Source organism: Hyalella azteca, unplaced genomic scaffold (genome assembly GCF_000764305.2).
Source record: "Hyalella azteca isolate HAZT.00-mixed unplaced genomic scaffold, Hazt_2.0.2 contig5706, whole genome shotgun sequence".
NCBI classification, from domain to species: domain Eukaryota; kingdom Metazoa; phylum Arthropoda; class Malacostraca; order Amphipoda; family Hyalellidae; genus Hyalella; species Hyalella azteca.
In genome coordinates, this window is record NW_025935888.1 from 347,614 (window position 1) to 374,674 (window position 27,061).

Below are 27,061 nucleotides of genomic sequence, written 5' to 3' on the forward strand. Positions count from 1 at the left end.
AAGTCTACGTAAACACAAACGTAGCATTTAATTTGCAGCCCAAGACGCTCTACATTGACTCAACGTCAATTTCATGACATTAAATTCATTACTAATCTTGGAATAAGTTTATGGGAATCTCACCTACCGATGAGGTTTCACTTCCGCACGTCAAAAAATTGAAGGTAAAATTCGAATCGTACGCAAATTATCACGTGCAAGACCATTATCTTGGTATCAAGTCGAATATCTTGAACATTCGACAATCATTTACTTATTCAGTACCAGTCCATTAGCACGATCCCTGCAGGATTGTAGCTAGAAGATTTGAAGTGATTGTCGTTTCGTCAAAACTATTTATATTAAAACTCCACCATAATTAGGATGATGAGAGGACATTACTTGCATCTGATGAATACCGTACCGGATCAAAACAGGATTGCATCAAGTGATATAATTGAACAAAAACTACTCCGTTGTCTTTGCGTTTCAAACCCAATGCACATGCACGCACCTAAACTACCGTATTTTACGTATATTTCCCACGTATATTTCCACATATTGTGTCAAAGTCATTGAAAAAGTAGATGAAATACAATATATTTAGCTCTAAGCAGCCTAGAATAAAACTGAACCTTCTGTTTAGACGTATTTTTTCTCAAAAGACAGGTTGGTATTCTATTAGCAGTTCTACAGGTGCAACTGCAACAGAGAATCTTTAGACTACGCAACTGCATGGGGAAATATCACTAATGTTCGTTAATAAATGTATAAGAATAAATTCAATCTGCAGTAGAAACGAGATCGAGTACAACAGCTTAATACTCTACTTAAATGTATAAATTGCACACCGGCTCAACTCTTCACAAAAAAAACCGTCATTCAACATGGGTAGTATTAGATAAATGAAATTGTTTTCAACCCAACTAGATGATGCAAAACAACTTAAAAGAATACCAATACATTTGAAAAGTAAAAATATTGCGAACAATTGTAACAGAATCGAAGAGTTCGATCATAGAGAAGATTAACATAGAACCTCTTGAAACGAATCAGAACACGCATCTTAATGTACGATGAAAGTCTCATCTGATGAGTGTTAATTAGTCAAAAAAGGTTGATTGTATTGAAATTGACCTGAATGAAGATACCTTAAGATGACTCATGTTAGCTGTGGAACGTCATACACTTGTGAAAGCACACACAGAGTTAATTCATGTCCCTCAGAAGCAAGGCTATTACAAATTCATCGAAGGGAAGTACGAATGAGTATGATGAAAATTAAATACCTACTCGTCTTATTTCATTGCGACGAATGTTTTTATCCACAAGATACTTTATAGGAAAGGGAAGAAGTATACAATTGTAAAGTTAACGACTACAGCGACCAACAAATGTGAAGAACTAATAATTTACGACAATGTGAATTTGGAAGAATTCCTAAAGAAAAAAAATATTTAGGGTTGTGTCAATTTTTAAATCCATCAGCGCATGATTTATCATAAATAGTTAATTAACAAGACTTAAAAGCCGAATTATGGCTAAAGAGAGTAGTAATAACTTGCAACAAGGTAAATTCTAGGAGAAAAGTCGAAGCAATTACTGTAAAAACCCAAAACGATAGTGACAAATTACAAGCACGTAACTCGTTAACCATCGGGGCTGACAGTGCTTGGTTTCATTCTTATCATTCACTCTATCTATTACTGGTAGTGTGAAGAGTAGCGGTAGTAAATTACACAATAGCTAACTAACCATGAAATTACACATTAAATAAGAAGCTTTCTTGTACCGAGAGAGGCAGTAAATTGACCCACATTGTGGAAAAACGTCCATTTTTAGCAATTTTTTGCATCAAAGTACATTAAACACCCGCACAAAAGGCAGGCTCAATTCACAATCGTGCTGAAACTTGTGATGAAAATGTAGCGTCAGAATCTGAGAAAATAATAAATAAACTGAGACAAATACACCGAGTGAGACAAAGAAGGGCAGTAGAGTACGTCGTACTTACTCAGTCCATTAAAATCCTAAACTACACAACAATTTAACATCCATTAAAATGCCCCTAAAGCGTCTTCAGTGAGGATGAAAAATTATACTTCAATTATATTATTGCAATACCAAATGTATCATTGAAATTTAATTCACAGGAATTAATTTATGAAACAAAAAAAATTTCGAAAAATAAAAAATTTGGTTATGGCTAAAATTGCGGGAAAATGCATTTTTTGGTGGCAGGTGCACTATGCAAATTATTCATATAAGTAGCATAAATCTCATGTTCAACACGCACATCCTACCAAATTAAATGCAGAACAGATATTTACACAAATTAATATCTAACTCAAATAAGAAATAACTTATAAAAAGATGACTCAAAGCAAACATCTCACTGTACAGTACATAGTAGAATTTATGGCTTTCGGTTTGAACAAAGAGAACATCCTACTCTGCAACCTGCTTTAACCAAGCTTTAGTCTAGCTGTCATCCCACTCAAACATAAACGTGTTATCCGTCCCCTACTCTGCAACCTGCTTTAACCAAGCTTCAGTCTAGCTGTCATCCCACTCAAACATAAACGTGTTATCCGTCCTTCCTGAGAGGAGTTCAGGCCCCCTTCGTCCAGTGCTCGGCGCCTTGGCGATCACCGTTACTTTATCAAAGACCAAATTTTTCAACTTGGCCCGGATGATCTGCGGGTCCTTTGAGCGGTCGAAGTCCACACTTCGAAACGTGATGCGGTCAAAGCGGCCCAAACTCCTGTGAAATTCGGAGCATTAGAACATTACAATCCTAAACTGAGAAGAACTCTAAAGAAGATATGATTTGTGCCGCAATATACAAAAATAAAAATTTGGCGACCAGCAATATGAAATTTGCTTCAAGAAAAACCTTTCTAAGCAAATCTTACAGACAAAATGGCATGAAATTTTTTTGCGGAGTAAAGGTGCTGATTGGAGAATTTATCAAACAAAATATTTGGAGTTAAATCAGATTGTTCACAATGGCATCAGCACTTACTCAGTCCATAAATGTTCAATGATGTTGAGAGCCCAAGGCAAGGATGCACGCTTGATGCGGTAAAAACGCAAATGAACTTCCGTGTGTGTGGATGCATGCCGTCTATTTTTCCCCTTGGAAGGTGAGGTATTTCTCTCAAACTTTTCCAGATCCGACGGCTCTGTGGAAGTAGGAAAAGCAAGCACCAGCTGAAGTTGCTTCAGATGTTGTGCCGGCATATAACAGTGCTTGATGAATTCATTGAAGTCTTTACTCGTTGATATTCTAAGATTCAAAAACTTCAAATTCTTGAAATTAGATAGATGCTTCACACCTTCGCTGTTAATGGCTCCAGTAAACTTAACGAGGTTCGCCCATCCATCAAGAGCGGCCAAGTATTTCTCAGATTTACCTCCATCATTTTCGTAGTGATTCTGGAGATGAAAACACATACTTATTTTGTTCCTCTTGCGTTGTCTTAGTGCCAACCCCACTTGTGACAGGCTGGTTTGTAAGGAGCTTAGGTGGTCGTTGGCATTGTCGGGGTTAACGTCCATTTGTAAATCAATGGTCAAGTCCTGTAGACTTACATTGAAGCAGTGCTTCAGAAGTCGCAAACCAGCCAGCACAGTATCGGCACTCAAATGCCATTCTGTCTGAGGCATTAGGTTGGCAACTTGAGTACAGAAAAGCCTCTCACAATTATCAACAAAATTGTTTTTTTCACTGCCTTTGCGTGTGTGGCTTTCAATGACCAGCTTTGAATATAAGTTGAAGTCATTACTTGAAAAGTTCATTATTCTCACAATATCAGCAATACCAGAAGAATGTTTATCCAGTTTCCTTTCAACAGCCAAGCAGCCAACCAGAAACGGTAGAACACCCGAGTATGGAAGTTTATGGTCCGTTTTACGAACTTCGTCAACCAATTCTTCCACTGTTAACGGTTTTCCAGGAGCTTGACAAGATAATGGCTCCGACGCTAATTCGCTTGCCAAGAATTTCCCAGCTAAAAATTCCATTTCAGTGCGATGGAAGAAAGAGAAGGTCTCAACCTTCGTGGCCGGAGGGCGGCGACGGTGATCATCTTTGCTTGTCTCAGGACTGTAGTATAGCAAGAAAGCTGAGAAAAACTCAACCGGAACTATTTGTCTTTTTTCACATGCCCGGCTGAGATCTCCACTCTCTGCGTTATTAATTTCAATCCTGAAAGACGAAGAGAAAAGAGAGTTCTTGGCAATATGAGCAAGTTCATCGAGAACAACAGCAACGTCACGTTCTCTGATCTGAGCATTGTGAGTAGCTGAATGTTTTCGAGCTTTCACCAGCTTACTAGTCAACATATTGAAGAGCTCCAAGTAGAGCTTAGTACCTGAGCAGATTGCATTCAATATGGACGCGTCACACTTCAGAAACAAGAGAATTAGCAAAGCCACAGTCAAGGGAAAGTTCAAATACTCATTCAAAATTTCTGTTCGTTGATTCATAAATTCACAAAATTCTTTAGCAGTTTTTTTGTGCGAATTAGATTTGTTAACATCCGGGGAAGCAAAAAACTGAGCAGAAAAATCTTCACGACCTTCTTCATCAAATCCAATCATTTGAATTTCAGAAATATTTGCTTCTGAAGTGTGGTCTCGGAAAATTTTTTGGGCATCACACAAAAACTCGGGACGTGTGGTCAATATGACATGGTTTGATCTTGATTTCATAAATGTAGCTATGTCTCGCACAAGCTCCACATTTTCGCTATTTTTTTCATCAAAGCCATCAATGATGTAGAGTGTTTTCAGACTAAGAAGGTATTCTGGCACATTTTTGCAAACTTTTTTGCCAGCGTGAGTAGAATTTACAGAATTAGGCAGGAAAATTTTATCAAGAAACTGCATGAGTGACTTGCATTCCCGATTTGCATCATATCGAGTAGCCCGCATCTCCACCAAGACGACGAGATCAAAGGAATCTAGTCCGTAGTACAGCAATTCTTGAGTAGATTTCCTGCTTTTATTGTGCCACTCCGAGAAAATGTGATAGCTAAGTGTAGTTTTGCCGCAGCCTCCATTGCCGTAGACGAGCATCACTTGGGGGCGGTCAGTGGTCGTAGAATTGATAGGCATGAAGATATCTTTGGGAGATAAATTGGATGACTGAGATAAATTGGATGACTGACGTTTCAGGCATGGAATGGCGTATACATTCATGGAGATGGGCTCTAAAATGCCACCTTTATTATCTTTAGTTACATCATGAATCCAATAGAAGGGAACTGAAAATTTTCTGTTTAAATCATTTCTTTGGCTTAGCTCGTATTGGCTACATCTGAGAAAACTCAAGCATGGATCATCAGCAAGCTGAATCATGATTTTCTTTCGGTGATTCAGCATGTCAGTGCTTTTTCTAATACATTTCATTACTTCTTGAATGTCCTCTATGACAGGTTCAATATCTTTACTTTTGTATCCTAAATCCTTGGAAGCACATTTCAGTAACTTCTTGAATCGTTCGAAAAGTTTATCGACATCATTTTCATTATTGTGCAGAGGTCCATAATGGCACACAGTGTTTCTCAATGAATGAATTTTCTCAAATTCTTCCGTGCATTCAGCACAGTATTTTTCTTTATAGAAGTCTTTATTAATTTTTGTGATGAATTTATGATATGTGACAAAATCGAATTTTCCTTTAGTAGGATCTCCACTAAGGTTCTTTAGTTTCGTTTCGAATTTGCTCCCAAATATTGTCTTTCGTTTATCACGTGAAGTAATATTACAGTTCTTTAGCCACTCTGCAAGAGTAATTGGTTTATCCTCATCAGACAGCGACTTGTTATCTTTGTGAAGATACTGCATCCTAAAAATAGCCTTCAAAACAACCTGACCAATTTCATGAAGAGCAACAACAAACAACGTGCTTCTGTCCAATTGATCAGATGAAAACTCTTTGCTTTCAGCATCAGTGATCACATTGGTACGACATTCGGGAGATGCAGTTTTTTCATAAGAAGACGATATGCTGGTGGTAGGAGTGGATGCCATCTTGGAGTTTGGACCGGGCTCACGATGTCGTGCTGTTAGGGGCACTCCTAACCTTCTCCAAAGGCCCGGTACGACCAATATAGTACGTATTGGCTTTTATCTCATGGAAAACTAGTTGAAAGAACCTAACAGCAAGAAAAATCAAACACGAGACCAGTCAACCAGATGAACTCTAAATTAAGTTGGCACAAATTATTTACAGTTGAATGATATATGTGATGATGAGGGGTTAGTTTCATGGATGACAAATACACAGGCCTGAAAATGGATGAAACACAATAAATAAAGAATTTCAAGAACCCTAAAACCATATAATACATTGATGATCAGTAAAACGTCATAAAGGGAACAGTGAAAATTCTATATAACTGATGGCTCAAAAGCATGTTCATAAATCCCTGAGACCTCCAGGATCCTCGGCCAGTCCTTGAGTAAATGGCTCTTCTCTTCTTGGTACCGTATTCTGTCCGTCCTCACAGCTGCAGCACAGGCAAGGATCTGGGTCCACCAGTTCACAGCTTGTATAACTTGTGATTAACTGACACTGCACCAAGAATTTACACTTGCTTGGACTAAACACTAAGCAAGATAATAATGGCAATCAGTTGCACTTGGCAAAGAGGTGAATTTTCAGCACAATTGAGAACCGTCACAGAGGTTGCTTATGATCCCAACCTCAAATTTCAGATTTCCAATTCTGGGTTATTAGGGAACCACTGAGAAACACTGCACAAGAGATCACTAGTCCTCCAGCATCACACTCAAAGCAGTGTATGCACAAGACATCAATGCAGTCGAAAGAACAATTACATTTGCCAATTACAAATCACTACTCATTTGTGCACTTTAAGGCAACTGAGACCAACCAAACTGGTGATCCATAAAACATGCTGAGATCACATATCCATGCCACAATCTAGAAAACCATCTCTGCACAGGCTGTTCATGGTTATTGATGATCTGGAACGAGAACAACACAAGGGATAGGGAGAAATGCATGAGAGAAGGAATGGCAACACAAAATACACAGAGCAAAAAGCCGTTCCCTCACAGTGCTCAAAGTTCTGAAAAAACATATATAGATTTAGATATTTAATACTATATAAATTAATGTAATATACCGGTAGTCAGATGGGGTAAGACAGGACCAAAATCACTAACAAGCCTGTAGCATCTATAGGTACCATGAATAACTAAGAAACCCTAAACCTATCACAAGGTGTAGTTATGCAATGGGCTTCTAAGCTACAACTCAGACGTTTGGCATCTAACATAGTTTTCTGTACAGATTAAAAAAAGTGAGCCGGTCCCATCTTACCCCATTGGGGTAAGATGGGACCAGGCTGGGGTAAGACAGGACCAACTGGTAATTCTTATGTTAGAAGGTTTTTAATAAAAGTACAAATCTGATATTCAATATTATTTATCTAGAAACACATTATTTGATTAAAAAACCACTTGTTACTGTTTTGTGTTGTGGGAAGTCAACTCTGATATCAGTCACATTGAAGTTTGTAAAATCACTAGGAAACTTTGCTAAGCATAGTAATAATGGGTTGGCTTTGGTTCATTGTAGAGCACTGCTAAATGCTTCATGTATATTCTATTAGCGTCATTGTCTGAAAAATTTATCAAATTGGTAATAAAACCAATGGATAATAACTTAAGTGTCAGACGTCATGTGTTTTCTTGCTAACTGCATTTGTGGTGCACTTCTTCAAACATAGCTCATGCCCTCTCACAGAGTTGTGATCATAATTATTTTTCATGTTTCACACAATGATTTTTCCCCCAGCCAATCTTGTACATAGTTCTGCAGATCACTTATGGGAATAGACATCCCTATTTTCTATATCCCTTTGATGCAATTTAAAATAGTGCACTAAATTTCTCTAATTAAAAAAGCTAACAAGTTATAATGAAGTTTGAGCAAAAGATAAAAATTTTGACCAAAATACTCCATGTACTACACAATAATATATTCATTTAAAAACTATTTTTGATAAACTGTAGGGTAATAGAGGACCATTTGTGGGGTAAGACAGGACCATTTGTGGGGTAAGATAGGACCGCTTGTGGAGTAAAATAGGATCATTTAGTCTTACCCCATCCTGTCCTTTATCCAATCAGGACAGGATCCAATAGGATCCTGTCTTACCCCATGTCTGGTCCTTTTTTACCCCCATTTTAGAATACATGTCAGGCTGTTACCGGGGGTTGTAAATACTATTTTTATAGCACAACCTTCCTGCGCACATGATCTTTATTCTCATTTTTGATAATATATTGAGTGGGCAGGTAGAGCATTAATTTTACTTTGTGTTAGTTAATATTGTTCTTTTTTTTATTTTCTTTACAGTATTACAGAATTACAGTATTACCAGAATTCAACCAGCAAGTGCAATAGTCTGATCAAAGTGCTCATTGAATTTATCTGCACCATAGTATAGGCATCAGCACCTGTCCATTTTCCTCTCTAGTCTCAAACTCTTTACTACTCTATGTTCCTCTTTATTTGCTAATTCTTTACTACTTCTTTTCCCCAAAATTCGCAATTTCTTAACCACTCATTTTGGCACAATACTTGATGTCTCTCATAAGCTGCTGATCCCATGTAATAAACTATGTGACATGTTTTTAACTTTCTTTAATAAAACTTAGAAAACACCAACTTTAATTCCCCATAAACTAAGTACCGTAGCTGCAATAGACAAATACAAGCTGATGACGAGTTCATCACACCCGCATAACAATAGGCAAACTGCTACAAGGCAGTGATGGTAGCAGGTAGGAATGCCTAGTATGTCTAAAAAGTTGCCTATTACTTGAGGTTACCTGCCTACATCCACAAACCTGGCCAAAAAATTTTTTGTCATTAGACAGAGCTTATTTCCCAAACAGGGTTAACCATTTTGTGACCCTTCTTTACATAGGTTTTCTTTAAAAATTAGCCAGAAATTCATTACAGCAATCCCTTGATTAACATGGTTAATAAATCCCCGAGTTTTACCGTGTTAAGCAAAACCGCGCTAATCAAAGTTAAGAATATATGGGAATAATTATAATGAATCCTCATAAAAAAAAGTTACATAATATTTTTTTTTCACTAAAATTCATCATATTTTGCTTAGTTCAATTCATCATTCAAGCTTAGTCTCCAAAGTGATATTTTTACGTTTAAGCATTCCCTTTTTGTCCATAATTATGATGGTAATTTATCAAGGAAAATTATGTAGTTTGATAAAAGTGAGCAGTAGATATGGCAGCGATCTTGACCAGTTGAAGGCTAACGAGTAACTAGAGCACCGGCATGGCGCACTTACCGGGGAACGTTGCCGAACTTGACCATTCGAGTTATGAACGAGACAAGGCGCGGTTAAACCGACTGTAGTCAGCACGAGTGCCTACGGAACGGGACCTTATTTAAAGAATTATTGGCTGAAATTCATAAAGTAACAACATTTGGCAAATTTTTCCAAAAGTCGTAACAAAAGTAATAACATAAGATCTAATAACAAAAAGTAACACTTTTGTTACGAACGTAACACCTCTGGCTAGAGGCGGGAAAATGATGCGTTGTGAAAAAAAAGTCGCGCTAATCAAAACTGGCACCGCGTAGATTAAGGGTAGGTCGCAAATTTTTTTTCCGCGTTAATCAAAACCACGGTATTCAAAACCGTGCTAATCAAGGGATTGCTGTATTTGCAGAAGAGGGTTGCCACAACACTGAAATGACAGGCAATGATTATTCTAACATATTCTTTTGTCAAATTGAATTCAGTGCAATTATAATGCACGCCATGGGCTGGTCCTTTCTTACCCATGAAGGCTGCGATCCTGTCTTACCCCATTTGACTATACTTGGTAAGAAACTGAAAAGTGGTCACAGACAAAGCCACCTATCATTCAGGTTTGTCAAGAAGAGAAAAGCATTTCTTACAATTTGTTTCATGAGGTCTTCAAATAGTTTATACACTTGTGATATGTTCCAATAGCTAAAGTGGCCCTTCATGTCAATGGCTAGCCACAAAGCAGCTAGTCTGAAAAGCATGGCTGCACAGTGGCATTTACTTGCCATAGTTAGATACCGGTAATGAGCGCTAACTTTCAAAGATCTGGCAATTTGATTTACAGCTTGAAGGAGAATGGATTGGCTTTGTCACATGTTTATTAAATTACAATTAAATTAACATGAAATTAACACATTTCTTTTACTTACACAAATACTACAACAGTTCAGCCACCACTGCTAAGTTACACTAAGTGGATTACACTCTAATCTCCTAACATTTAAAATGAGCATATCATTCATTTTTTTCACATTTGATCACCCTCTCTATGACTTATACCATACAATTTTTTTCAACACACAGACATCAGGGTAACTTGTAACTAAGTCAGCTAAGTTAATGAACATGGCCAATCTTGCTTTAATTATATTTTTTCATACCAGTTGATGTGCATGAAACTCAAATGTACAAGTGAACAGCATGATGCTCCTGAGACAACAAGCTTATGAACATAAAAAGGAGACTAACAGCTTAATTTTCTGCTTTTTGATGAAATTAAATGTTCATTACAAAGTACACAGTAAGATTATTGGAAATCACAGTGTTCCCGTGTATGCCGCGGGGGGATTAACTCGTAACCCACTTAAGTGAAACTGAATTGGTCTAATATGGTGTAAGTAAATAGTTGCCAGAAGAGTTCTGTTTTATTATGGGATTTTAAAATACAACTGACATGCCAATGAATGTACAAAGACAGTATTGCGTATAGTGCTTTAGGTCTATGGGACTTGGTGCTTGGTAACTAGCGATATGGAATAGGGAGCACAGGACGGGCAATGGCGCATAAGGTCCTCAGACAGCTGAAAGATATAAAAATTACAAATGAAAGATACTGTGCATAAAGTGACTATATGATGCTAAGCAGGCTATAATCTATCATGCCTCAATTTAGATATTAATTTGAAGTAACCATGCTATAACTGAATAATGAACAACATTTAGTAAATTAAGGATTGATAATTTAATTTAGTAACTTAGATTGCAAGAGTTATTGGTGCAAAAATCATAATTAATAAACACAAAGCAAACAACATTGGAAGTAGATTTGACACAATAATGCAAGTGAAGTTATATAGGTAAAACAAGGACCGCATCACCATTATGTCTATGAACACTTGCAACAAGGTTAACTAGATTATGGTAGGGTTGTGCTCAATTAATGCAGATAAATAATGCAACGGTTAAAAAGATGTGGAAAATGCAGTATTACGGAAGACGTACATGTATATACATTATCAGGAAGAGCTTCACTCACCCAACAGTATTGCAGAATTAACTTGATGCATTCAACTGTCTTGGCAGCATTTTAGTTACTGAATTAAACTTGGCTTGAATTGAATTTAATTATTACCTCTGTTCTGAAACGATATGAAACAAAAGGATGCATTGAGTATGAAAATTGGTTAATGACACAGATGGGTTGAGTGGAGAAAAAGCAATAATGCCTTCCGGCAACAACAGTAAAGATAATTGAAGTTACTTTGGATTAAAATATTGCAGTTACATAATCATGTATTTAGAGTGAATTTGAAATATCACAGCTCCAATGTAATGTATATATATATATATATATATATATTGGTTTGATCACAAATCTTACAACAAGCAGAAATATAGGTACATTCCACTAATATTTTGAATTGCCTGGTTCAGAACCCTGCTTCCAGAGGTGAGTAATTTTTATTTACAGCTTTTGCAGTCATGATCAAAATTTTAAAATTCATACTTCACAGCTGCAAAGTCACATGTTCAATAATTTTAGCATCAATCAACTCCATTGTAAACTTTAGGTGACAATTAGATTGCAGCTTCAAAAATGTCAGGAAAGCTTTATTCACCTCTCAAGAAGTATAATTATACCTATTCCATGCCTCCATATTTGTCACAAGCAGTGAAAACTATCTTATTTTACTTCCCAACTCTATAATGAATAGAGCTTTTCCACCATTTTGTTAGACAGGAGATTTTTACCATATGAATTATTGCCTGTTTTATTGTTAATAAATTTAACAGGAGGGAGAGGCACAAATTCAAATGCATATAACATGTCTGAATAAAGAGCAGCAATATTCTTTCACCGTCAAATAGTGTAATAAGGGAGGAGGGATGGGGGGGGGGGTAAATAGGGACAGTTGTCCCACATTTCGTAGAAATGTTGTAGCAGCTGAACTAATCAAAATATTGATAAACCAAAAATAGTGGTATAAAGTTTAACATTTTTACTATCTATGTAGCATAAAGCAAGTTGAGAAATCATATATTTACTACCTCTAAAAAATCCCAAAAATAGTGTGAAAAGTGAGATTTTGGAAGAGTACCATCAAACTGGGTAATAAGGGACGGTTTTGAGCATTTTTTGTTAATAACTTCTCACCATGAAACATTTCATTAACAAGTTTAGGCTCGTTTTATAGCTCTTTGCGAGGGCTATCAAATGACTCTTCAAAAAAAAATTCCATATGCTATGTGTAAGGTGCCAGATGCAAAATAAAACCATCCAAAATTACCCCTGGGAACGGGGTAATCCAGGACACTTGAAATAAAACTCAATTTTAAAATGTTTGATGCATGCAGAGTGTACCGTACTCATCCATTACTAACAGTACTCTGAAGTCCTCTTCTTTCATTGTAGATGATGTAGATGTAGAATAAATGACATTCTTTATGTTTTCTACTTGTTTATCCTTTATTGATATGATATCACCATATTCATACATTACCGTAAAATGGGGTAACTTAGACCGGCGGGGTAACTTAGACCACTTTTTGTTTTTTTAACAAAAACCCCCACAACTCAAAAACTATCTGACATAGAAAAATTTTGTCAATGGGCAATAAAGGCCTAATACTGAGGCCACATAACACAATAGAGATTTGAAAAGTTTGCATATCTAATAGGTTAAAAAATTAAAATGTGACCCATGGAAAAAAGCTATTATTTAAAGCCTGTCAGAGTACCCCCTCCAATTTTTTTATTTTTTGGTTAAATAACTCCAGGTTTTGATGCATTGTAGTAGAACTCTTCTAGTTACATATGCAAATGACAAATTTTAGGAAAGTGTCATAGTTTGCAATTGGGGTGTGCTGCTCCCAAATGGGGTAACTTAGACCACCTAATGTCAGCCCTGATGGGGTAACATAGACTGGCTTGGAAGTTAATATAAAATTACCATATATAACATATTTTATGTTTGACAGCCTATTTATGTTTTTTCTTTATGTTTCAGATTCTTAAAACCTGGAGTTATTTGGAGTTATTTTACCAAAAAATATAATTGATTTTACCACCCGGTCTAAGTTACCCCAAGAGCTGGGGTAACAAAAACCATCACTTTTTTTGAAATTACATAAAGACTATGAGAGGCAGGAGCCAGCAATTTATGGTGCGTGAAGCTAGAGTATAGACCTGTATTTTGCATACGTACTTATATCATTAGTCTGCTTTATCGCAAGTTCACAAGGAATTTAAAAGCAAAGAAAACGCCAAGAAAATTCACCATATCGATATTGAAAACGTTTCGGAGTCCAGCTCCATCATCAGTTTGACTAAACTTTTAAAGTTCGACTAATCACTTTTAAAGTGATTTTATTCATTTTTAGTTTAGTCGAACTGATGATGGAGCTGGACTCCGAAACGTTTTCAATATCGATATGGTGAATTTTCTTGGAGTTTTCTTTGCTTTTAAATTCCTTGTATTTTGCATGTTTCAATTCAAGTTTAATTTAGCTGTTAAAAAAATGGCATCATTTATAAAAAAAGTGGTCTAAGTTACCCCATTTTACGGTACCGTATTATTGATGTGACTTTACCATATCCATAAACATGCCATTGAGCATTTACAATGACTTTGTCTGCTGCAAGCTTCATATCAGCAGCCGCATAGTATTTCTTCTGTATCTGTAAGCTAACAGGATGGCTTGTAATTTCACACCATTTTAATTGGGTTAAGTGAATTCACTATAAAAAAAACTTGTAGACAACATACCTGAAACAGAAGAGAATGTTTTAGAAACAACCATCATATGTTTTGGAGAAATAAATCATAGTTTAAGTTAATTACTTTTTATTCTGCAATGCCCAGTGCACAATTCTATATATGACATTCTGTGCACAATTTTGTGATGACTGACAATGCAGTAATTTTTTGATAGGTGAAATTTTTTCGTTGAGCAAGGTATATGTAGTCAAAATTCTTTGTTGTTAATCAATTTATTGTCAACTGAAGCCTTTGCTAACTGAGGTAAAACTGTAAATGTGCTTTTAGGGGTACCCCTTATTACCCCGGGGAGGGTGGTGTCCCTTATTACCCCGTCATGCATAAATGGCTGCCATTTTTTAGATGAGATAGGCAAATCCGGTCAATCACGTTTTCAAACCGACACCTGTGTGCAACTTTTATGTAATTAAAACTTTTAATATGGCAAATATTTTTTTTGCTCCTGACCTTAGTATAGGTACTTTTGAAAAATCACACTTTTCACACTTTTTTTCAGCCAATTTTTAGAGATAGTAAATGTATGATTTCTTAACTAGCTTTATACATAATAGATAGGTAGTAAAAATGTTGAAGTTTACACCACTATTGAGTTTTGCAATATTTCGATTAATTTAGCTGCTATAACATTTCTACAAAATGTGACACGCGCATCCCAATTTACCCCACCCCTCCATTATTACCCCGTTTGACGGTACCTCTGCTAAGGTCTGAAGAAAAAAATATTCAACGTATCAAAAAATTTTACTTACATAAAAGTTGCACACAGACGTCGGCTTGAAAACGCAATTGATTGAATTGGTCTATCTCATATTCTCATTACCTAAAAAATGTCAGCCATTTCCACGTGATGGGGTAATAAGGGACACCCCCATGGGTAATAAGGGACACCTTTAAAAACGCATTTACAGTACAGGGTCATCAATAATTAGCGTTACAACTTTGATTGGTTAGAGCTATGAAATGAAACACAATTGTGAATATTTGAAAATGTATTTATGTAGGCAGAGGTTCAGAGATAAAATTCCCACCATTTCATTCAATATGTGCACCATCTGCATCAATAACGAGTTGTAGATGCTTAGAGAAAGCCTTACATGAGTCACAAATGACACTCTTGAGTGATTTTGGCCCACTCCTTCAGAATTTTGACCTTTAGGGCATCCAAACTGAGATGGTGAATGGTCAAGACCTTGCTCTCAAGGTATGACCAGATCCCAAAATCCAGAGGATTCAGATCAGGTAACAATGGGGGCCATACATCTTTGGTAATGTAGTGGGAACATTCTCGGACAGCCACTCCTGAATCGACTTGGCCCCATGGGATGGTGCAGAGTCCTGCTGGAATGACCAGGGATGTTTTTTTGAAGTGCTTTCGTGCCCAGTTCAACAATGCACCAACAAGGATGTCATCTCGATAGTTCTTCTGATTCAATTTCACCCCTTTGTCAACAAAAAAGAGGGGACTCCTTGAGGACTCTGTTACGGCTGCCCAGACCATCTCTGAGGTCGGGCATTGCTTCCTAGTCACCACACAGGATCCTTTGTCCCCATTCTTTGACCAAATTTGATCATTTTGGGAGTTGAAGTGGTGTTCAACATTCAATATCTTCTCATCACTGAAAACGAGGTTTGGCAGTGTGCCATCATAAATGCGGGAAAGAAGAATCTTGGATCTTTGGAGGTTGTCTGCTGCTCAAGTTGTCAACAACTTGAGCAGACAGTTGGTGTTTTTTGACACCATAAAGATGATAAATGCTGAATAATGATAAAGATTAATGAGAAGGTGTAAACAAATGACAAATATTGAGAACAATTATCAACAATTGATTTTGAAAAAAATGTAACGCTAAATATTGATGACCCTATAGAACCTCAGTTAGCAAAGGCTCCAGTTAACAAAAAAATTGATTACCAACAAAGAATTTAGATTACATTTACCTTGCTCAGCAAAAAAATTCACTTATCGAAAAATTAGTCATCACAAAATTGCGCATAGAATGTCATATATAGAATTGTGCACCGGACATCATAGAATGAAAAGTAATTGACCTAAACTATGATTTATTTCTCCACCATATGATGGTTGTCACTAAAATATTCTTTTCTGTTTCAGGTGAGTTTTTACAATCTTTTTTATATAGTGAATTCACTTAACCCAATTAAAATGGTGTGAAATTACAAGCCGTCGTGTAAGCTTACAGATACAGAAGAAATGCTATATGGCTGCTGATATGAAGAGCTCTTGCAGTGGACAAGGTTGTTGTCAATGCTCAATGGCATGTTCCTGGATACGGTATTATCACATCAATAATAAGGTAATTAATGAATATGGTAATATCATATCAATAAAGGAAAAACAAGTAAAAATCACAGAAAATGTCATTTATTCTACATCTACATCATCTACAATGAAAGAGGAGGACTTCAGAGTACCGTAAAATGGGGTAACTTAGACTACTTTTTTTTAAATGACATTTTTTACTAGCTAAATTAAACTTAAATTTAAACATGCAAAATACAGGTCTATACCGTCAACCGGGGCTACTCGGGACAAGCGGGGCTACTCGGGACAGGCCTCCGACACGTCGTAAAACTGTGCTTCTGGCACCTTACAAATAGCATATGGAATTTTTTTGAAGATGCCATTCGATAGCCCTCGCAAAGAGCTATAAAATGAGCCTAAACTTGTTTATGAAATGTTTCATCGTAAGAAGTTATTAACAAAAAACGCTCAAAACCGTCCCGAGTAGCCCCGGTTGACGGTAATCACTTCAATCACTTTAATTAATTGCTCTCCACCAACTCGTTGAAAACCCTGCCTACCTCAAGCTGCCTGCACGGCTCAAAATCTCCCTAGCACCTGTTGAAGAGAAGCCGAGCCGCAAAACATGGCAGGGCCGTGAAACATGGCAGAGCCGCGGAACATGGCAGAGCCGTGAAACACAGCAGAGTGACAAAAGATCTTTTGTAATAATAACATTATTCATGAAATTAAGGGTTTCAAGCAATGTCTTAATACTAAATTACGTAAAATGAACATATTAAAAAAATATATATATATAACAAAACAGGAAGGAATCAACAGTAGGAAATAAAAATGAATAAAAAAGAATAATAATAAAATAAAAAAAACCCTAACCCAGTTAGTTGCAATATCCATGCCCTGAACTGAGCCTCACATGAGTATGCACAAGTTACTGAAGGTCCAGCCTGGGGGGGCAACCTGGAGCTTCTTAAGATCAAGTTATTAAAACAAGTTGTGGCTGTTAAGGGGCTGCTGTGCGGTGTACAGAAAAGAAAACTTAACTCCTGTGGGATTTCTCTGAAGGAGCAATATTTGAAAACTGATTTACAGGCAAGCAGTAACAGTCCTTACAATGGCAGTCTTGGTACATGAAATTGATAACAAATACTGATCCTAACAATATTCTGGTCCTACTTAACATCCTACTAATCCTAACAACCTACATAGACTGGTACCGCTTGTCTCAAATTAAGCACTTATAATAGTGCTGGGATGAAGTGAATATTCTGATAGTGTTAGTTCCCCACACATTTTAGTATGGTTAGTTTTACTACTGAGATCTAGGATCAAGCAGGGGTAGGGGCCACCTCCAAGTATATTTTTAAGGGTGACAGGAATATTAAGACGGATTAGCAGGTTGGTTCAATTGGTTTGAGCATGTTGGTGCAGAGGGCACTGTAGCAATAAGTGTTGGATGGTCTCTGGGGAACCACAAGAGCACAAGGGGACTATTTACAAGCTCAAAACGGGCCAAATGAGCTCTCACACCAGCATGTCCAGTACAAGGCCTGGTCAGAGCTGTTTCAATTGCCCGGTTGCTATGAGAGGCCCATGGCCAGTTACCTACTTCATCTCTAATCAAAGTTATGAAGCGACCCTTTCCTGATGTGTTTACCTCCACTTTCCATGACTGGTTCCAACTGGCCTGAATTCCATCATGTACTAATCATGCCAGTTCTTCCCTTGAGCTGGGGGTGAGAGTTCGGTACCTAAGCAGGTGAGCGTCCTTGGCCGCCCGATCAGCAGCCTCATTGCCCGGAATTCCCCGATGCCCTGGAACATACTGAATGCGCACCTCATGGGAGGGCATTAGTGACATAATTCTTGTTTGTATATCAAATATTAAATTGAGGTAAGAAGCAGGTTGTCTATCTCTAATTAAGCAGGTTGCTGATTGTGAGTCAGTGAAAATTACAATATATTCAGATTGGAGGAGGTTTGTTTGTGACCAGCATATAGCTTCCCTTATTGCAAAAAGTTCCGACTCAATAACCTGGACATTAGGGCGAAGTTTCCAGCTAAGTATGACCCCTTTTGAGGGTATAGCAAAAGCGGCAGAGGTAGAATGGCTTGGGGTGCTGATATGGGAGCCATCTGTGTAAATTGCTGTGTGACAAGAGTATTTAAAGTTAACAAGATCAGAGAAAATTTGAACAGCAGCCTCTGAGGATACATCAGATACTGTTGTGGGAGAAAAATCTACTGAGAAAAGATCATCAGTGTTGATCCAAGGAGGGAAAGGAGAAATTAAAGGGGAAGTGAGAAGGCGAGGAATTTGGATTTGCAGTGAAGCCAAGATTGTCCTGGTATGAGGAACAAAACTGATCAAGAGGTTTGTTGTTCTATTTGGCATGACATGAGGCACATTTGGGGAGAACAGTTCAGTTACTATAGGATTTTGGGGCAACTGTNCAAAGAGGCCATCTCAGTGCCAAGATCCCTCTCAAAGGTAACAACAAGAATTTTTCGGCCAAGATTTTTGCTAAATCCGGCAATGCCTGCTCTGCCAAAAGGTGAGTTGGCCAGGGCCTTACTCAGAGTCAGATCGTTCGAGAAGAATTTATCAACCGGGTGGGCACCAGCAACTGGCTCAATGATAATAACCCTCCCAAACGAGCTTGAGGCAGCAGGCCCCGTCTCCTGGGTGGGCTCAACCAGGTCTTGAAGGTTAGCATTAGTCTTGGTGCCTGCAGTTCTCTGGGCAGGAGTAAGCAGGCTCTCACCCTCAGATACATCTGAGTCATTTGGAAGCCAACTAGGGCCATTTAGGCAGTTAGAACTAAATCCTTCAAAATTACTTATAGGGGAACCACCTACCTTATCACCAGACACAGCCTCCACTCCCACTGCATCCTCCAGGTCCAAGTCAGGCAAAGCCAGATGGTCAGTTAATGCTGCTGAGTTATAGGTTTCTGGAATGTAGTTTGAGTCTCTTGTCAGAGACATGTCAGCAACTGGCAATGATGAACTGTTTGGATCAGCTTGAGATCGTCTTGGTTGCTTGTGAGGAGTTCTCGGCACCGCTGATGTCGCGGACGCAGAAGCCGAAGAACCGGCGTCCCCGTCTGAATCAGACATTGACGCACTGCCTCCTTTAGGCCGTTTTCGGCGACGGATCGGCATCCTTCTGAAGTTGTTCACTATTGAGTCAAGGAGTTTCGAACTTTTATTCACCACTCCTATCTGTTGATACTGACGAAATTAAGCGTCTAACTATTAACTTATTAAGCGTTATTAAGCGTCTAACTATTACTGACGAAATTAAGCGTCTAAGAGCAGAACAAATACAAACCTACGTCCGTCTTCGACCAGCGCTGCAATCCAAAAAACCAGTTGTCAGTCCTTTGATCCCTCAATCATCTATTCATGACTAATGTCATAATCACTATCATAATATGCGGAAGTGCTCTCTGCAATCATCAAAAGTCAGCCGGCTTGCTTTTTCCACCTTTCATTCCAATATCCATGATCACTGCAAAAGTATAACTATTTATCCTCATTATTTTTTCATGTAGGATTTATCATTACTAGCATTTTTTTCGTCTGTAATCAGGTGAACGGCAGTTGACCCTTGTCGTGTCTCAGCCATGCAGAGTTGCAGTCTTGCAGACGATGATGCAGTGCTGCTTAGTGCTTCTCTGCGACTTGCGTTGGAAGTCGGAAAAGGATGTTTTTCCAATTTACGCCACCGTTGTTGCTATGGTAACCGGAAATGACCGCAAACAAAATCTGAATGAAATTGGCAGACCTTTATTATTTTAAGAAAATAAAATTACTATGTACCTTTAATTTCGTCCTTTTAATTAGTACCTTTAATTTCGTCCTTTTGCAAAGGTGTAATGTCACTAGATTGCTTGAATCGCAGATTCACGAGAAATTTAAAAGCGAAGAAAACTCCACATAAATTCAGCATTTCTCTATTGAAACGTTTCGGAGACCAAGCTCCATTGTCAGTTCGATAAATCTAGAACATAAATACAGTCAGAAAATTAATAAAGTTTGGAGTCAAAAGAAAAAAAACAGAAGTTACAACCTAAATTTACAGGCAAAGGGCAGAATAATAAAGAAATACCTATCTATTCACGTTTTCTAATGGATAAGAACTGTAGGTAGCATTTAAACTAGGCTTCTCTTTAAAAATATACAATGATTCCAAAATGCGCAGATCGGAAGCAACTATAAGCTAAAACCTTAAAGTCAGTGTCGGACACCGGAACGTTGCACTGTTCGGCGTGAGTGCGCACAGCCAAATGAGGAGGGCGCGATAGTAACTGCCCAGTCCTATAACTCCTCCCTTTATGCTCAGCGACCCTAGTGTAAAGGTTGCGTCATCCCAACGTACGCAGATGCACATCGTGCACAACTAAATTTATAAATTAGGGACGATCGCTTGTGAGAAGGGAGGATATCTTTGTACCTAAAAAAACGAACCTATTTTGAAATTATTCGCCAGTAATATACGAAGATTAATGTCCGGAAAGTATTTAATAAACAAATCTTTTAATTCTCTTGACATAACTTCGGACGCATGGCCGAAGTATGGAAAAGAACAGTAAACAATTTTTCTACTATCAGGCTCTGGAACAACTTCACTGTATCGCTTTGACACGAATTTCTTAATCTGGGTATACACCATGCCAGAAGGAAATCCATTAAGCGAGAAGACATTGCGCAAAAATGAAATCCATTAAGCGAGACGACATTGCGTACGTTCGGATGACGGCACGCAATCTTTACACTAGGGTCGCTGAGCATAAAAGGAAGAGTTATAGGACTGGGCAGTTACTATCGCGCCCTTCTCATTTGGTCGTGCGCACTCACGCCGAACAGTGCTACGTTCCGGTGTCCGACACTGTCTTTAAGGTTTTAGCTTTTAGTTATGGTGCTTCCGATCTGCGCATTTTAGAATCATTGTATATTTTTAACGAGAAGCCTAATTTAAATGCTACGTACAGTTCTTATCCATTAGAAATTGTGAATAGATAGGTATTTTTGTATTATTCTGCCCTTGGCCTGTAAATTTAGGTCTTAACTTCTGTTGTTGTTTTTTCTTTTGACTCCAAACTTTATTAATCTTCAGACTGTATTTGTGTTTTAGATTTATCGAACTGACGATGGAATGGTCTCCAAAACGTTTTCAATATAGAGAAATGCTGTATTTTTGTGGAGTTTTCTTCGCTTTGAAATTTCTTGCAAAGGTATAGTTTTGCTTGCTCACGGTTAATCAGATCTCTTTACAATATTAGCATAAGAGCATCTATTTTTCATTCGGTGTAAATGAGGGTTCATTAAAACTTTCATTGATTTTTAGTAATTATTAGCTTTTCACTTTAGATTCCTTTGAATAGTAGTAGCGTTTAGCGCACATCATGCACTCAATCATTTCCAGACATTGTTATTGCGTGATTATGTTGGAAGGAACTACCTATACATACTCTGCATGAATAATTAGTGTATAATAATGAATTAATGAGACATGTCCTCTAATTATTTCGTATCATGATAAAACGGTAATTATTTCGTATCCTGATAAGTGAAAAAAAAATCATTTATTTACTGTCGAAAAAGGCGAATAACACCCATATTTACGATTCTCTCAATAAGCTAATTGGAGCTATATTAAATGAATGTCCTCGTTGAAATTTTAAAACACCGATCGATTTCATTCTATGACACAGCTAAGGAGACTCTCCGTCAAAGGTGGTGCTGACCATAAAGGAAGACATGTCGTAGGCAGGACGATTGCCGCTGTAGGCATTTAGGACTTGGATACCCCAACTTATGAAGACGAAAATGGACGCAGCTTATTAATTCTTTCATTCGGAACCGCCTCTTCGTCAAAATTTATCAACGATGTAAAAAAAGCTCTCGATAAAATTAGTTGCAGTTTTATTTTAGATAGTACAGTGGTTATGTAGCCGCAGTTTGACGCATCTCTTATAGCATTTGTTTACAATGAGTAGTTTTCAGCATCACTTTTTCTCCACGTGTCACTTTGCTCCCGAGGCTGACCCGTTAGGGGAGTGACATTCATGTGGTTGAAATTTGTACAATTAAAAATCATGTTCAATAGAAAAGATCCTACGTGAACACCTAGGCAAAATAGCGATGAATAATTGCCGCGGAAAACATCTGATATATCAAATTGTTCAGTTGCATAATTAGCCTTTCTATATTTCTCAGAACTCTCAGGCGCACTCGACAGAGTATTCAAACATACATACGCACTTTAATAACTAAATTTTTATAACATAACAATATATGGGTTAGCATTGAACGCAGTATTTTATTTTCCCATATAGCTGCTTGCTTGAGATTGGTTTTGTATTGGAAACGTTTACTTCACAGGTTTTCAGTCATGTTGAATACTCATTGATAGTTGAATGAACATGAAAGAAAATTTGGTGAGGGGAGATCTGATCATTTCGATGATTAGCGTAAGAATGACTTGATTCCGAACCCATCGGGCCATCGCTAAACATGTTTGTCTGGTCTCCGTCAAGCAATTATTGAAATAAATTTTTAATCATGTGAACAATAATTGCATTAACAAAACGCTTCAAAACCTACCGATTTTAGCTCGCCAAAGTGGACCTATTTCTTACAAATCACTTAGTACTACAGCCAGAGGCAGAGGTTTACTGCTCATACATAGAGTTGTAATAATTATGAACAGCAGCAGACTGGCATCAAACACTTATTGTTATACTGCGTTGTCTATACTGATTCATTTTGCTGAATATTGAATAGTATCTATGCGAAAAACGCGTCTCGGTTCTTCAAAATTGCAACCATGAGTTTAAATAACTAAAATTTGTTTTACATTAACCGCTAAATTGTTGAGGTAACTTAAACCTGAAAGTAGTTATTTCTAAAAAAAATTCATCCAATGATCAGACAATAACATTACTTTGCGAAATAAACAGCTAACGTAAAAAATTGAACCTTGTTATACGCATGGTTATACGGATTTTCACTAAAAGGAGATTGGTCTTGAGCCAATAACGATCAAGACGTCCCACAACCTCATACATCCATGCCAATTAATACCTGTTTTTAAAGGCCAAAAATCAATGCTATTCACGAAATGGAAAAAGTATTAGTCATTTCTGAAGAACCGAAGAGAACATATAAAAATATTTTTATTGCTAATCGCGTAAAGATCCATCATTAATTTCCGGAATGAAACAGATTCTGTAAGAAAAACGTGAACATTAATAAATATGAACTCTAAGCTGACTGACCTTTTTAAGTTTCGTTTCAATAAAAAAAAATGTTGCAAACAATCTGTAATAATGCGTATCACATCGTATTGCTAATAGTTACTCGTATTATGAATTTCATTCAGATCAGTTCATAATTGTGGGAATTGAGCTGTTATGTTGTTCTTGAGTTCGCTAGCGTGTTCGCGAGTGAGTTCCGAAAAGTGTTGACGGAGTTAATTTAGATACGTACTTCTACAGCACGACAACGCATGGTTGAACTATATATTAGTTCAGCCATGATGGTGACGACAATACTATCGCGTGTTTTGGGATTTGCACAATTTTAATATGAAATTATAAAAAACTGAAAAACCTAAATTATTAGTTTATTTGCCAAGCATCTTTGCTATTTCAACAATTTACCATTCTTCAGGTATTACACCGTTAACATATCTCTGTCACTTAGGTATCATGGATCAACGCCATTGATGCATCGAAATGCTGTCAATCCATATTCCATCACTGAAATGCTTGACCATCACAAGAAATAAAACTAAAATGGATTATAATTGCAATTTAAAGTGGTTCAAATATCAAGAATGTGTCATTACTCAGTTAAACTGATGTGATTTTCCCGAGTTCGTAATCGAATTGTGAATATGATGAAGCCTAAATACGGCAGAGATGACCCTTAAACCAGGCAAGTGTAGTCGACTGTAGCTGGAGTACCCGTCAGTTGCAGAGCTGACGTTGGTGGAGTAGGTGTGCCGTGCCTGACGGTCAGCTTCGTCGCTTCTCTTTCATTCTGCTCCGAGTGGCCCTTTAAATCAATCTCTCCTGGCCCAAAGATTTCCATTAGTGAATTTGGAAATTAAGCGTGGTCTAATTTGGTTAAACTGCTCTCTTAGTTGCCACATGTAACGTATTTCTTGATTATGCATCAATACTGACATTCCTGTAATTTGGAGAACTTGAAGCTCCGTTTTGACAGCTCGTCTCGTCTTGTTCAAGCTGTCGTTTACATTTAGCGCCGGGTTTTCATGTTAAAGCTTTTATTAAATTTGCCCTGATTGACCCTATAAGTCCCTGTTTATGTTGGTGGTGATTACTGATCCTCAATTAATATGATTAAAACCAGTAAAATTGTGGGTTGGTCCCCTCACCACCTTAGCCAACAAAACCAAGTGCACCGCGACCTCAACAACCAACATAAAGTGCATCACCACGATCACAATCATCCGCACGAGTGGATGACATCTTACAGTAGCACTGCTGCTATTGCTAGCACTGCTATTATCACAGCCACTGCTAATACAACTCCTAAAGAACCCGCAACCAATACCTCCCTAGATTCCGGAGTGGCAGGACTTAGAGATACACCTGTGCACACTCCCGGGCCGCTCGTCAACAATAACAATATGCCTGGTCCAAAGACTAATTCTCCTTCCGATAATGAAGATCATAATGTGCCAAAGTTCATTGTGGATCATAGTACGAGAACAACCTTTATGAAAGGACGCTTCCTGGGCAAAGTGAGTACTACTATCTATTAATTAAGGTGAAACCTCTACTATTTATTAATAGATTAGGAAACCTCCCTCCGTCATGAATGCTTTTTCTTCCTGATAATTTCTAACATAGTTTTCAGATTGAATTCTTTGTCTATGCCTTAACGGTAACAATTAATTAATTAATTAATTAGTATTAATTTCCTGTCGATCAGCCGGTGACTGCGTTGAGTGATAACTTGAGTTTACCGTCAATGAACAGAGGCTTGTCCAGCAATTTAACGCGGCTTAATTATGTTCAAAGGTTCGTTGAAAGATTACCTCATAGCCTAATATTACCACACCACCTTCAACAATCGAGATTGAATGTGATTTCCAGCACTGGTTTAGTTGGCTCCATGAATTGATGCTCACGTGTATCACGTCGCGTGTTTTTTTTTCAATAGTTTATCTCTACGCCTTGCGTTAGTAAAGAGCCTCTAGTTAGGTTAAAATTCTCTGTGTAAGTTAGGGCACGCGCACCATTCTCATGAGAAACCCGACATGTTGTAAGTTGTAACACAACCTTGTGTCGAACTCCATCAAGAACTTGCTTACCTATTTCTGGGGGGGGGGGAGGTTCTGGAACACTGGAAGGATTACCTATTTCTAACATATTTTACGTTCATTTTATTTGTGGGTGAAATTGTAAATTTTCGTAATCTATGCTCCGAGTGACCATGAAAACAAGAAACGACTGAAACGTGCTAGCAAATTCTGACGTTTGTCTGGTTTACAAGGACAGCTTGCAGCTTGACGAGGATAGTTCACTAGAGTTTTAGTGTAGTGAGAATCCGTTTGCGTTTCGTTTTAATTATACTTATGTGCTTGAAATTTAACTTAAATGATAATTTTTATGTCTGATGGTATTCTTGCTTAGTAAGATTCAGGCTGATGATATTAGTCTTGCTGTCTGTTGTCGACTTTATGATCTATAACTATCATGGCATGGAGGTATCGAGGTCCAGGGCTAGGATATCAAATTCGTAGTTTGTGTGGCTTTCGACTCCATTGAAAGATTTAGAAATTGCATTCATTTAGTTCTCGGTCTCTTATCACTTAGTTGAACTAATTACTAAATTTTGTTAGTCTTCTAACGAATTTAGTCATAGGTATTCCCTGTAGGGTAAGGGTTTGACCGTAGTCTCCTGTACTAGACAACGATGTGTATTGAATAGTCTGAATGAAACAGCGATGTGTATTTAAAAGTTCGAATCAGAAATTGGATTGACTGCTAAAGTTTCTGACCACACAACCGAATTTGAGTGAGTTGCTGTTGCTACGATAGGTACTTCGGTTGCTCCAGTGACAGCTTTGTTGCTGCTACTAAGTATAAGCTTCATGGAATGCTAGCCACCATCGAACGTTCTGAATGTATCTGCCAGGTTCGGTAACATCTTAGCTGATAGATTAATTCTGTCTGTGCTGTTTATGGGAAGCTCGCCAGTTGTGCTTTGTTGACACGAAGTTTTCGCATCGTTCGTTCGATACCAGTTACGATTACGAGACAGGACATTTTTCGTTCAGGACATTCCAATGTTGAGCTATTTTTTCAAACAAGTTTGAAGTTATTTATTGTATTTTTTATTTGTTTCGTTTATCAAGTCTTTTTTGTATTGGTTCCTATCATCCCAAGTGATGGGGTTGGGAGTAGCCCACTCAAACTTCAATATTTATTATAAAGAAATTCCTGTGGGACAAGTGTGGATGCAACGGTTGGTCACCCGTTCTTAATTACATGGGCTGTGAGAGCGTCGTTAGTTATTACTCAGTAATTTTCTATGGTGTTTTACCTCGCCCAACACCAGCGTGGTCAGCAGCTTTCCGAAGCTCGACGTCTTCATTGAAGCAGCTTAGCTTCATTGGTACCACGACTTTACTGATTTGAGAAAATAATGAAAGCCTTCGGTGGAATGAC

At 37.7% G+C, this 27,061-nt stretch overlaps 2 protein-coding genes across 2 annotated transcripts in view; one reads left to right on the forward strand and one right to left on the reverse strand.

The window, feature by feature from the left end:
• Positions 1 to 2,196: 2,196 nt before the first annotated feature.
• LOC108675470 lies at positions 2,197 to 7,086 on the reverse strand. The gene is made up of 2 exons (XM_018163497.2): positions 3,005 to 7,086; positions 2,197 to 2,743 (listed from the first exon to the last, which is right to left on the reverse strand). The coding sequence occupies exons 1-2, from the start codon at positions 6,016 to 6,018 to the stop codon at positions 2,536 to 2,538; spliced, it is 3,222 nt and encodes a 1,073-aa protein (XP_018018986.1). The 5' UTR covers positions 6,019 to 7,086; the 3' UTR covers positions 2,197 to 2,535.
• Positions 7,087 to 24,305: 17,219 nt separating this feature from the next.
• The window catches only part of LOC108675394 (serine/threonine-protein kinase PLK1), a 71,650-nt gene continuing 68,894 nt past the window's right edge, over positions 24,306 to 27,061 (forward strand). The window contains exon 1 of the mRNA XM_018163405.2: positions 24,306 to 25,128. Within this exon, the coding sequence (XP_018018894.1) occupies positions 24,721 to 25,128 (408 nt within the window). The 5' untranslated portion in view covers positions 24,306 to 24,720. The remainder of the gene's footprint in view (positions 25,129 to 27,061) is intronic.

Coding starts and splice junctions, on each gene's coding strand:
- LOC108675470 (XM_018163497.2), bottom strand. CDS start 6,018: ATGGCATCCACTCCTACCACCAGCATATCGTCTTCTTATGAAAAAACT. Junction 2,744..3,004: donor ATTGAACATTTATGGACTGA/GTAAGTGCTGAT, acceptor CGAATTTCACAG/GAGTTTGGGCCGCTTTGACC.